This window comes from Ambystoma mexicanum, chromosome 8 (genome assembly GCF_040938575.1).
Source record: "Ambystoma mexicanum isolate Mex_15411 chromosome 8, UKY_AmexF1_1, whole genome shotgun sequence".
NCBI classification, from domain to species: Eukaryota; Metazoa; Chordata; class Amphibia; order Caudata; family Ambystomatidae; genus Ambystoma; species Ambystoma mexicanum.
In genome coordinates, this window is record NC_090929.1 from 1,013,771,630 (window position 1) to 1,013,785,169 (window position 13,540).

Genomic DNA, 13,540 nt, shown 5'->3' on the forward strand with positions numbered 1-13,540 from the left:
CCTAGCTAGGAGCCTTGTTGGCCTACAGTACCAGCTCTTCCCTTTTGTGATGATATGTAGGTATAAAGGATTAACAACACTACACAAACCAAAGACATGACATGTTACCCAGGGGGTTGTGGTCGCCACACTGTACCAAATTTCTTCTTAAACAATTGCCTTTTGGACTGTGTCAACAGTTCTGAATATTTAGGAATCTGGTAATTAATTGAATTGGGCTAACCAGATTGACAAGAGCAACATAATAGCGACCAGGCAAGGTGGTACTGATGCAAACGTTTTCTCCTGTTTTGGGAGGAATCCATCCTCACTTGCTTTGAAGGTTTACAAGTTGCAACCATCCCAGAAATCATGTTCTGATCAGAGCTCTGGGGACAGGTATCTTGTTCCAAAACCCAGAGCACAGAAAATAAATGTATGAAACCCCTAACGGATTTACCCTGTAGTGCACCATCTGTACCAGTTGCCAAAGAATTAGGCCTTGACTTCATACTGTGAGAAACCAAGGGGTGTCTCACCCGCTAGTCGTCAGGGACTTGTCATCCAGGTGGCCAGGACAAGGCCATCACTTTTGGACCCAGTTCCTGGGGGTGGTCCAGTGCGGGAGGATCATCTGGGTGAGGGGTCTTCGGCGAATAGGGTTGAGCCACCTATGGTGAGACGAGATATTACCCCCTTTTCCGCACACCTAACCCATCCTATTTCATAGGATTCCCCGATGTCCCGACTTCCTCCTCCCCCTTTCCACAAAAACAATGGGCCGAGGAAGAGGGCGACAGAGTAACAATGCTAACTCTTATACATTGCATTGGACATATCCCGCTAATTGGGTCAGGCAAAGTCAGGCACTTGACTTTAAGTGCATACATATGATACCAATTAGCTCTCCTCACACAGATAAAAGGTGCAACATGGAGACACACTCTGAGCAAGGTGGAACATGAGTAAGAGCAGAACTTCTGGGGACAAGCCGAACCTACTGGAGCAGAGCAACGGACCGAGGGATGAGAGCCACGGGTAGAGAACCCCAGGAGTTCTCTGCAGGAGGTTGTTGCCTGCAAAAGGCTGCAAGACATATGTGGAGAAGGCTGAATCGCAAACAAGAAAGCTGCACTGTGTTCCAAGGATGCCTGCAACCCTCCCGGGTGAACGGAAGAGTTGGGGAGGCGAGACCAAGCCTGCGGTACTAACCTTGACTCGCAAATTGGAAGAAAGTAAAACACGAGAAAGAAACGCACCCAGCCGGTGAGTTAGCAAGCGATGTGAGAGACCGGTGAGCGTTAAAGAAAGAGTGAAGTGGAAAAATTACATTGCAAAATTGAAGGCTGAACGCGTGTGGATGAGACGCAAAGAAAGGCAGAACTGCAAATGAACTCTGAAGTAACGATAGCTGTAAAGTCAGCAATAATGAGTAACGGAGTGGTCCGGCGAAAGGAAGTAGCCCACTCACAAGTCTCTGTGAAAGGTAGTAGGTTGTCTCGATAAAGTGAATGAACTGTAAAAACATGGTAATTGAAGTTAACCCAGAGGGAAGGGAAATGTGAAAAGCTGAACGTTAAACTGTGGTACATAATTTAGTGAACTACCCAGACCAGAAAGCACTGGGGTAAATAACATAGGAGTGTGAGATGCAAGCTGGAAAGTCGAAGTGGTCCTGCGGAGGTCTGTCACAAAAACCACACACATTTGAAAGTCTTCGACATCAGGAAATGGTCCGAGCCCGATTGAGGGAGACCGGAAGTATAATTAATACGTTAGGGGAAGGGGACCCCTCAAGGATATGAGTTAAGCTTGGGGAAGGGAACCGCTGCAAGTGTTGTGAACATTTAGCTGTGAAAGGTTTGAGCCTGACAAAGGGGGACCGACGTGAACTTTTGCTGTAAGAGGTCTGAGACTGATAGAGGGGGACCGCTGTGAACTTTTTGTTGAACTGTGTTTGTGGAAAATGGAAAGCAAAACGTTAACATGTAAGGCCAGGCGGGCCTCGATCCACGCTTTGAACTGCCTTGTGTTAAGTGACTGAGCCAGTGTGTGTTGTCTTGTCTACAAGGACCGCCTTACCCTGTGCTGTCCAACGTGGGGAGGAGAGCTGACTCAGCCACATTTATTCTTTTGAACACTGACTTTCCTTTATATACATATATTCCTTTTCACACTTTTTGCACTAGATATAGGGCAGGCATTAGGCTTTTGTTAGTATAGGCCATTTTGATTTGACGGACACAAGTAGGACTATTTTGCTAGAGGGCAAAGAAGGAGTTTCTCCAATCACACTGAAACTTTAATAAAGGTTTTACAAATTGTACCTTGTGTGTCAGTGTCCTACTTGTGATACCATGCCTCCTTTGTAATAAAGAGAGGGCTTCCCTGATGCACTACAATCTAATGTTGGTAATTCACCTGCCTGGTTCAAATTTGTGAAGCATATGCTTACGAACATAGGGCTTGAAGCTCTGTGGAATTAACCAATGCAATTTGGTACCCAGTTTAAAAGTGTTTTAAGAAATTATTTTAATGACTGGGTTTTGAAAGACATGTTGGACCTATGTTATTCTTGCCCCCTATCATCAAACTATATAGCAGTTAACGTGAACATAGGTATGGAACATTATGTTGACTTCCCCGCCCGTGACAAATTAAATCTCTATATTTAAATTTTGTCTAGGCACCCTGCTTCTTGCTATGTTGACTGGCCATTGAGGAGCAGGCAATGTGACTAAATGTCCACTTCGCAAATTAGAGGTTGAAGACTCTACTCATGTGCCCTCTTCATGAACGACCTAGACACAAGTGGCTTGGGCCGATTCTTGTTCAGTACTGTATTAGAACCAGAAGTGAAGCTGTTAAATGAATTAAATCTAACCTAGCCTTTCCAATATTCTTTGCAGTATTCTCATTTTTAACTAATGCTTTTTAAACGAGGAAGCAATTTGTGACCAAAGGATTATTGCCTAATTCTGTTTGTTAAATGTTCTTTTAAAGTTAATTTCTGATGTAGTCATTCAGGCAAAATACGTAAAATATGCTCTGCATTAATTAATGAACTATATGTGATGAAAAAGTATTTTTTTATTATGTTTTACATGCATATTTATGTCTTCTAGTGATTTAGGAAAATTTTACATGAAATGTTAATGCATAACTACATTACTCCATATTATTTGTAGTATCTGTATTGACATTAACTAATTATTTTCTATTAGCAAACCCGTTTGGTTTCCTTTTGCGGTTTCTTTTATTTTTATATACGCTTTTATGGTGGAGACTGAAATAAAGCTTGTTTGATTGGTAAAGGCACAGATCTCTCGCAGGTTATTACAAAGATCTAAATACAGTAAATTGTGTAAAGACAAAGATCTCTTCTGTGGCAGGTTAATACAAAAGTCTCTAGACACAGCCCAGCATGGTATGGCACAGACAGATTTTCATGCTTTAGAAGCTTATTTTAGAGGTATTAAGACACAGTTGTCCATGCATAGGTGCAGCTCTTTTCCAGTACTTTGGTATGTTATTACTAATGTCTGTAGACACTGCCCATCATGGTATGGTATGGATCTCTTCACATAGGTGGATCTGTTGTGCAAAGGTACCTTCGCACAGACCATCAAATAATAGCATCTACATCTTCCCATTTCATAGCACATTGCTGCATGGGTACCATTATTTAATATTTTATAACAGTCATCTATATACCATTGATCTAGCCCCAAGAGGGCTGAGAGATGAGCAGGTGTCATGCAATCTGGACATCACACCCAAGCTTCCAGATAATGGTCGTACCAGGACTTTTTACGCATAGAAATCTTGTAAATACGACAGCTTTAGCATTTCCCTGCGTACATTTACTCAGAGGTTTAGAGCAGAGGGCACTGTAAAGGTCAGGTTAGTTGACATAAACCAGAATGCTTCTATTGATTTTTATCTACATGGATGTAATTGCAAGCAATGGAGAAAGGCCTCTGAAACAGAATTATTTTCTCTGAAAAGTTTTCAAAAAAAGAAATCGCACACCGTGATAAAAAGAATGGCTTCTTTCCGTTCAGCTTCTGCTGTGTTGTGTGTAGGTGCTCATGGAGCAAACAGAAGCACTATGCATATTTATTTCCGTAGCATTTTAGGATTGCAAAATTAATAAAATGGATAACTAAATTGCAATTGAGGATTCATCTTTAGTAACACATGATACTTGTTTTCCCAGTGAAAGCAAAGCAGTATTGCACTATTTTATTTTTCAGAGTTCCTGTGCTGTGTGCACAATCATGCAGAGGTAGCTCATTTTTACAATGCTAATTTAATCTACACTCCAATTATGAACAAATTATGTAAAATCATGAATATGCACGGTTTAGATTACATCCATTCAACCTTGGGATACATTACTATAAATGGTCAGTGGCAGCATAGTCTTTGCTCAAGGGTGAGTGGTTGTCATTACACCAATCACAGGTTTTACAGCCTCTCAAATCTTCAAGACCTCAATTAAAACATCCAAAACCTGACTCTCCGGGAAGAGCTACCGCTGTTCAAAAACAAACAAATGAGAGTTACATTTGTAATTGAAATAGAAACTCAGCATAGCCTGTCCCTGTGATAATCCAGATATATATGTGACTTTATGTAGCGCTTCATGCATAGTTCATCCAACAACGAGGCACTGTGATTATTATACCTCATTCGATACTCAGTTTACCGACCTCTGAAGGATGTTAGCCAATAGGAGAGCACATTGAGCACTCATTGCTGTGATCTGCGTGATCTGTAGGTTGCAGGTTCGAATCTCGGCAATGCCAACTCAACCTTTCATCCTTTCGAGGTCGATAAAGGAGTACCAATTTCGGTTTGGTGATAATTGTGATAAATAAATATGTTCTCTGTACTGAACTTTGCCAAAAGCAGTATATAAATAACAATGACCATGAGATTAGATAAAGAATTTAGCATGGAGTCCTTGCCTCTCTGCACTCTTGTATCATAACATCCGCATACCATTAGGTAGTAATAGTTCCAGGAAATTAGGACTTTCATTAAACATCAAAAGGCAATAGTGCTGTCGAACCTCAGAACACACAATACAATTAATGTTTGCTTTACTATGGAATTGGCTAGGTTTTTGTGATTACAACATTTAAATATATACAGGAGAGATCAAAGAGCCAGACAGTAGAGAAATAATGATGGTTGTATTCATTCACAATGCAGAAAGCTGCCGCATGGTAACGATTTCCATGCAGTTTTTGCACACATCGGCTGGATGTCACATACTTATTTTCTGAGAAAATATTTTCTGAGAACCTTTTTTTGTTCACCTTAAAAACTGAATAAAGAAGGTCCTATAAATAATTTGATCTCTCTTATTCTTAAGTTTATGTTCACAGTTAGTTTTTCATGATTTGTAACATTTTCTTCCTTCTATTTTGTTACAGGTTCTGGTATTTGCAAGAAAATTTTAAATTTAAGAGCATTTGAAGCGTGAAATTTGATTCTATCTTCCAGTAAAATAATTTTTTTCAAAATGTCGATACCTCTAGATGTCGGAAGCCATTTAAAAGTAGAACTTCTGTAGAACCATTAAAAGTAGAACGTCTGCCAACAGCCAAAAAAAGAAAAAGGATAGCTGAGTTTTCTGTGTGTATCTTATGTCAACAGAGAAAGAAATCACCCCTGGTTAAACCAAAATGTTATGAAAATGTTTAAGAGTGTAGTAAGAAGAGAGCCGAGTGGAACAATAATGAATACTTGAAAAGGAGCCTATGATTAGGAAACTTAACAGCTCAAGAACTCATCATTCGATTCAGAATGCTAGAAGCAATGTACTCATAAGGCAAGCATGGATCGAAGCAAAAGATTGTATGGAGAGCAGTTATGTGAGCCAAAGCCGTCTATTTCCAGCCATGAAGAAGAGGAAGAAGTAGAACAAAGCTACACTACAAAATCAAAAATACCTATGTAAGACAACAATAAATGCTTCTGTTGTAATAAAGAAGGAAAAAGAAGAAATCAATTATATTCGATAGCGACTGTACTATACTCCCCGAAGAATCTCTAGGTTCTCGAATATTGATACACATACATGCGCCCATGTGGGGAGGAGCGTGCCGACCACCTGCACATGTTTTGGATGTGTCGTAAATTGGACCACTTTTGGGATGGGATTCTGAAGGCCCTAACTGAAATCACAGGTGAAATAGTCGATCCTGGCCCACTGGGAGTCCTGTTCGGGGTGTGGGAAACCGAGGGCACCAAATGGGACAATACATTTCTGAACATAAGCTGTATGATGGCTACAAAATGTGTGCTTCAGTGCTGGAAGAGCCGCACCCCCCAACCTTTCAGAAGTGGCTTGGTGCACTCACCTGGTCCCGGACCTGAGAAGAGGAATACTTGACTATGCTCCCTGCACACTCTCGCCCCAGGAATGTGTGGTCTTCTTTCAATAGTTATCTTATCAATCAATCTGAAAATGCAGCTGATGGTAACTCACCTATGGTTCAACAGGATTGCTCTTGAATGTTAAAATGCCTTACTAAGCTTCTGCCTTTAAATAAAAGTTAAAAAAATAAAATTATATTTGATAGCAACTGATTCAGCAGGCATCCGTTTGAAGAGGACAGTAGGACTGTCTAACAATGACACATTGAAGATTGGTCTTAACGATTGTACAGAACCTGGAGACCCTCATGCAAGGGAAACCGAGACTGATGAATTTGAGGCAGAATAAGCACCACTCACTACAGTACCGACTTGGTCAGCTTAAAATTCCATTATAAGTGATTCACCAACTAAAGAAGCTAGAGTCTGTGCACTCCAACTCATAAATGACAGCCCAACAAGCACACACACACAGCTCACAATCATGAACACGGTGGAGAAAATAACATCAGTTGTCACCCGAGAATTAAAAACAGTTCTAACATTGGATCATGGTCTTTAATAGCATGTTTAAAAATTAGCTATGGCTAAAAAAGACCTGCCAAAGAACTGGATGCTTAGACCAGATGAGCTGCATATAATAATGGCAATGCTTTGAGATATTGGTTCTTTCTTGGATGGTAGAGGCATTAAGGCTACGTTAACTGTACTTTATGATGTGAAGGCTGTGTTGACCATTCTATCAGGGAAGTGCGTAAGGAGAGCATCGAAGCACACATGTCAATAAGGCTTTCACTTTTCAAATGCCTTATCGATGAATTCTAAAAAGAGCATGTTGAAATCAAAGAAGGGTGGAACCTGAGCTGAAAAAAATACTTCAAAGTTTACAAGTGGATGAGTCCAAAGAAACAAAAGCAGTCTATAATTACGTTGTGACAGTTATGACAAATTTGAATATGATGGCCAAAATAGAAGCATCTGAGGCTACAGAATCTCAGGAAAAACTAACACTCAAAGTTGCTCTTAAGTACATTCATGTGGTGCGCACAATGCTTTTATTCATCAGATACATCCAAACTGGGATTTACACCTTGCATCACTTGAAGAGTTTGTTAAGTACTTTCTAGCCCTCGATTTGATAAACTATGCACATATGATAGCGGTTCTACGTTATTTTGCCGCAGGATTTTTCGTCGCAGGACTTTCCATCGCCGTTTTTTTATCGAAAACCACCCTTATTTTTTTTTAATTATTCCTTTTCACTCACAAATATTTATTTAATTTTTAAACCCCCCCACCCCCCAAAATCCTGCGGCAAAAGAACTGTATACCATGATAGCATGGTACTTCGCAGAAATGCAACAGCTTGAAAGCAAACACCCAGACTTGTGGAGCGAGTTTCGGAAAGGCGACTGGGTAGTAAGCAAGATGGTTTAGATGAAGCTCTGGAACATCAAAACAGGGCAATGAAAGTACTTGGTGGTGTGGTTAATTAGTCAAAAGAAAAAGGCTCTAGCACTACTCTTTTTTTGCTTCTCCTGAGCTGCCAAGGCTGTCAACAGAAGCAAAAAAAATCGTATGAATCACAGATTACAAAACGTCAAAATATCACCACCTAACAGCATCGAAAGCAACACGCCAAGAGGAAGATGTTCAACAGATCTACAACTCGATCATGACATTGACTAATCCTGTGAATTATGATGGAAAAGAACTCATTAACATCTCGACAAAGGTAGTATTTGATAAAACAATTCAGAAGGGCTCATCACGAATGACACAAAAAGGTTGCCAAATGTACAACAGCTTTAAATAAAACCAGATTAAATCAGACAGTTGTAGCCTCTGGACACCAATGAAGAAGGAGAACCTTCAGCTGTGTAAAAGTGCACACAAAGTTGTTAAGACAAGAGTATCAGACCCCAAGTACAGTTAAGGCAGATCATTCTTTGTTCATGCGTTTGTTGACAAACTGACATTGATCTTAGGAATGCTTGAGTAATTATGAAATCTCTGCAGTACATCTTTCAAGATTCAACTTAGATGGTACAATGATTGTATCTGCAAGCAAAAGCAAACTGATAAAGATACTGGAAGAAGAACAACATACAGAGGTTTCTAACAACATGACAGGGGTTTCTTCACTTGTTCATGAGGGCAGATTATCTGTACCAGCGCAAACATATTCAGCAGCTGTCCTTCATAGAATGGCAGAATTGCAATCACTGCAAAAACTATCATATGTGAAGACATGCCATAAACATGCAATTGAATTAAAACTGAAAATAGAACCTTATCTGCTCAAGTATGATGAAACTCACTTAGTATTAGATACCTGCCTAGACAATTCACTCAAGACCTCCAGGTGAAGGAAAAGAGAAGAAAAAGCAACACTCTTTCAGTAAAAAATCACGGATTCAACATTCTAAAACTAAAGATGAGTTAACAGCTTACCTCTCCAATAAAGCAATTCTGCATGCAGAGATAAAATGAAGCACAGTAACAAGTTAGGCTGAGTCATCAGATAGTGATGATGTTGGAGAACCTGAAAGCACACATGAGGAGGCAGACACAAAAATAATTATTCCATCCCTTTGTGTATCATGTCATCGTACTACTACCCTTTTTTGTACTTTCACTGTGGTGGTCAATGTTTTTCCCATCTGACAGCATGTTTGTCACAGGATATGGAACTAAGAGAAGATTTATAGATCTCAAACGTGTGTGCTCCTGCTTAGGGCCTTTATGCTCTTTCAGGGTGTGATATTACTGGGTGCTTTACGAAGAAAAGAAAACTATCTTTCTGGAAAGTTTTCAAGACTTCAGAAAAAGAAATCCTTGAAGTTGTAGGAAGACTTGGATGTCTAGAAGAATTTAAGAAGGAAGATGAACGATTGATAGAGCGATTCATTTGTGAAGTCTACTCGCCAGGAAGAAAGATTTTGGACATTGATCAACTGCGTTGGTGTATTTCACAAAAAAGAGATGCAAAGTGAAAATCTGCCGCCAACAAGATCCTCTCTAATACCATACATCTTAAGGACTCATTACGAGGTGATGGAGTGGTGATGCGCTGGTCAATAACACCCGAGTCTCCCATTATGTGTACACTTCCATGTGCACCACAATCAATCTTACAGCTGGTACGGTGTGCATGTGTCGAAGGACGGTATGCTGTGCATTGCAAAAGCCAAACTCAGTCCCTAAAGTGCACAGAACTGTGTAAGTCTGGTGGCGACAAAGAACTCTGTGGTAACGATTTTGTAGAGGATGAAAATGAACTCTGTGACTCAGAAAATGACCTGCAAAACCTTCTCTCTTCAAATGTAAATAGCTATCGTCGTTTTAATAAATAGTATATTCCACCGAGAAAGTTGCACATTATTTTTAACTTTTTAATTTAGTGAGCATACAGTCGAAGGTTTGCGATGAAGTAGCAATACTTTACGAGGCTATATCTCGGAAACGGTAAAAGATATTAAAAAAATCCTTATTGGAACTTTTCTATTCCTTTGATCATGTTTAACTAAAAACCTACTTACCAAATTTTTCATAGAACCACGATAAAAGCAGTTATATCTCAAAAACTAAATTAGTATCTGTAACGGGTTAATGACGTCACACAGGCCCTCTGCCACAAATTCAGACAAAGCACCTGGTAGTGCATTATTGTATGCTTCATTATCAATGTATCCCCAGTGGGCATATGTTCCCTTCATTCTAAATCCTACAAACTAGGTTATTGTTATAGATGCCCCTCAACTATGCAGTCCACTACCCAACATGTGCTGGCACAGTTTTGTTCCCACACGCCACCTCACCTGAACACCTGGCTGGTGGTCGTGTGGACTGGTCTGACCCATCTCCGCAATTATCAATGTTCCTTCTGTCACACACCAGGCTTGTTGGGATACATTTGCCATTCCGGCAATGGAAGTATGGCTCATCATTGCATGCAGAGGAATTGAAGCCTGAAACCAGAAGCAGAAGAACTCACCATTAATACCACATATTTCAAATCCTACCTTCACAGTAAAAACCTGTAATTGAGCCTTCTCCCCTCACATCCTCTTAGGTTTCTCTGAACACTTTGCACCTTAGGTGTCTCACTATGGCGACCATATTGGTGGTCCTTTTTTGCAGTGTTCCGACTTTAAATGAGGAGTACTAACCAATAATATATACTTTTGGAGCACAGGTCGCTAATCAGATTTAAGGAACTCAGTTGAACAAGAACATTTCTAAAGAGGTTCCCTAGTTTCAATATTTCTTTTAATCATCCTTGGGTCCATATGTGTCATTTGTATACAGTTGGTTTGTATTTCATTGTTTTCTTTTAAATATTGACATGCTTCTGTGACATACACTTGCATTCTTCTTGGCTCTCATGCCAATCCACTTCCCTCTGTTTCAAGGTGTAATGGTTTTTCCTTTCTTTCTTTATTACAGTACACCTTATATATATTTCACACATGTCTATCTTTATGTCTAGTGCCATATTTGGATATAAGATTGCATTTTGTATTTGAATGCTTTATGGTATCCTTCTCCCCCCAAGCCCCACCGAGTACAACAATAGGTAAACCTTCTCTCGGCCATTATATAGAGGGTCTATGCTTCGTTAGCTGTGCAAGTAGGTTGCATTTATATACATGCTTTTCCTTTTCGGGATAGGTCCTGTGCTCTCATTTAATATGTACAGCATCAACAAATAATTAACCTACATATTTCAGGAACCCCTGTGAAGCCTTCTACCAAGAAATATTAAAGAGGACAATCCCTTACATTTGACAGACATGGATTTTAAAAGGAAAGCTAGGCTATGGGTTTAAAGCCACAATATATCAAAATTGGCTATTAAAATTAAAATTACCAAATATTTATTTATTAATTTATTAATGGCTTTGTGTATACAACATATAAAACAACAGAGCATTACAAACAAATGATCACACATATTTCAACAATTAAAAATCTGTATAACTAATTTCCCCATTCATATGTTACATAAAATCCATAAATAAAAGTGAACTGGGATGCATACAATGCATATTCTTTAAATAAATAAATAACACCAAACATATTCTAATATAAAATCATACCCTACAATAAAAGAAGCTCTATTGTATTGGGGAAAGACACATCAATCTACTATCTCAACAATTTCAACACATTTCCAATAGAGTTTAATCAAATAAAAAATCAGATTGTGGTCACACCCATTTAAAAACCCTGACCATATTGATGTTGGGTCATCCAAGATAATACAATTGTTATATGCCTTCAAATAGCTTTGAAGGCTTTCACAATATAGTAACAAGTGTTCAATTGTTTCCAGTTCCCCTGTCCCACATAACCTACAAAATCATGTGTTACGCAAGATACCTAACTGAGCACCATTAGTCATGAGTGCTATACTTATATTAAATTTCACTCTTAAATACTGTCTTGCAATTGCGCTGTTAGGGAATGCGGTTATATATGATGGTTTGACTTCTCGCCAGGCTCAGATTTTAACAACTTATCACAAAAGATTATAGACTTCTCACGTGAATCAGTTACAATCCCAGCGAGTTCAAATTCTAAATACAAAAACTCAACTGGAAGAGATGATGGTAAACAGAATAGCTTACGCAGTATAACCGCTTCATATCGTCTTATCGAAGGTCCACAGTTAATGCCCCAAATTTCAATTCTATAGAAAATAATTGAACAGATACAGCATCAAAATGGTTTGGATGCCTACTTATAAAAGACCTAATAGTGCTAAATGCTATATTACATTTGCGTTTAGTTTCACGCCAATGAGTGTCCCACTTCAAATTGTTTTGTAGGTGTATACCTAAATATTTATAGCAGTTGACATTCTCCAGCTACATCCCATGTAGAGTACAAATGAGATGCCAACTCTTATGGGCTGACGGGGAAAAAGTCATTATTTTGCTTTTTTCTATGTTGATAACTAAACCATTTGTTTCAGCAAAATTCCCAAGTGTGACAATTAGACTTTGTAGTCCTCTGGGGGTGTGGTCTATAAGGACCAAATCGTCAGCATATGCCAACCAACTAGTGAAGTGATGTCCCATTTTTACTGGGCAGATTGCCAGATCGTTAAATGCTACTCCTAAGTCTGAAAGATATAAATTAAATAGGGTAGCAGCGACAATACACCCCTGCTTAACTCTACGTCGTGTTGGCAATGGGGCAGATAAATATGTACAGCATCAACAAATAATGAAACTACATATTTCAGGAACCCCTGTGTAGCCTTCTTCCAAGAAATTGGCCTCCATATTAAAGAGGACAACCCCTTACGTTTGACAGAACTGGATTTTAAAAGGAAAGCTACGCTATGGGAGTAAAGTCACAACATAGCAAAATTGGCTATTAAAATTAAAAATACAGAATATTATAGATTCCTGCAAAGCACAAGCACCTCCAAAAGTATATTTGTCACTTCCCCTGATAGACAGATGACATGGCTCTTTTTACAATTTCGATTAAATCTTCTCAAAAACATGGAGGTGTTGAGTCCAAGGTTAACAAAAAGAGAACAGAATTTCTAGATTATATAACAGTCTGAAGATCAAGGAAAGCATGAAACACTTGTTTATTTATTTTCCTGCTTTAAATGAGTTTACAACAGAGTGTTTCAGGAGATTCCGATTTTTTAAAGATGCAATTAATTTGGAGCATTTCTAGGGTTGCTACATATACTTGTCTCAATTAAGCACTGGTTCAGTACTGGAAAAGAATATAAGTCACATTGCATAAGATGGCTTTTTAGATTAATGTATATTTTCTTTTTAGATTACATTAGTATTGCATGTTTAGCAAACTATTTTCTGGTACTTTTATATCAAGTCTTATTTTTCAGTGTTTGTAAACGTGTATACATTTTAATTATTATCCAAACCACAAAAGCACTTTAATTTAAAAATAAACATAAAAAGATAGTGGTCACAGATCTTCCTTCACAGTTATAGCTAAAGTATGAGACATCACCTGGCATCACTGAATATCTTTCACAATTCTCTTTTGGTGCGTTTAAGCCTTAGCATCGTACAGAGGAACAATATATGTTATAAATAACAATGAAAATTGAATTGCTTTGCAAGTACAATTAACCAAAACATATTTGTAAGCTGACAGCAGCCGTTATACTAGCTTT

The 13,540-nt window shown here is 38.8% G+C and overlaps 1 protein-coding gene across 1 annotated transcript in view; it reads right to left on the reverse strand.

Annotated features, from left to right (window-relative positions):
- Positions 1–13,540, reverse strand: part of LDLRAD2 (low density lipoprotein receptor class A domain containing 2) — a 405,458-nt gene that overhangs the window by 109,966 nt on the left and 281,952 nt on the right. Inside the window, exon 3 of the mRNA XM_069610949.1 lies at positions 10,191–10,340. Within this exon, the coding sequence (XP_069467050.1) occupies positions 10,191–10,340 (150 nt within the window). The remainder of the gene's footprint in view (positions 1–10,190; positions 10,341–13,540) is intronic.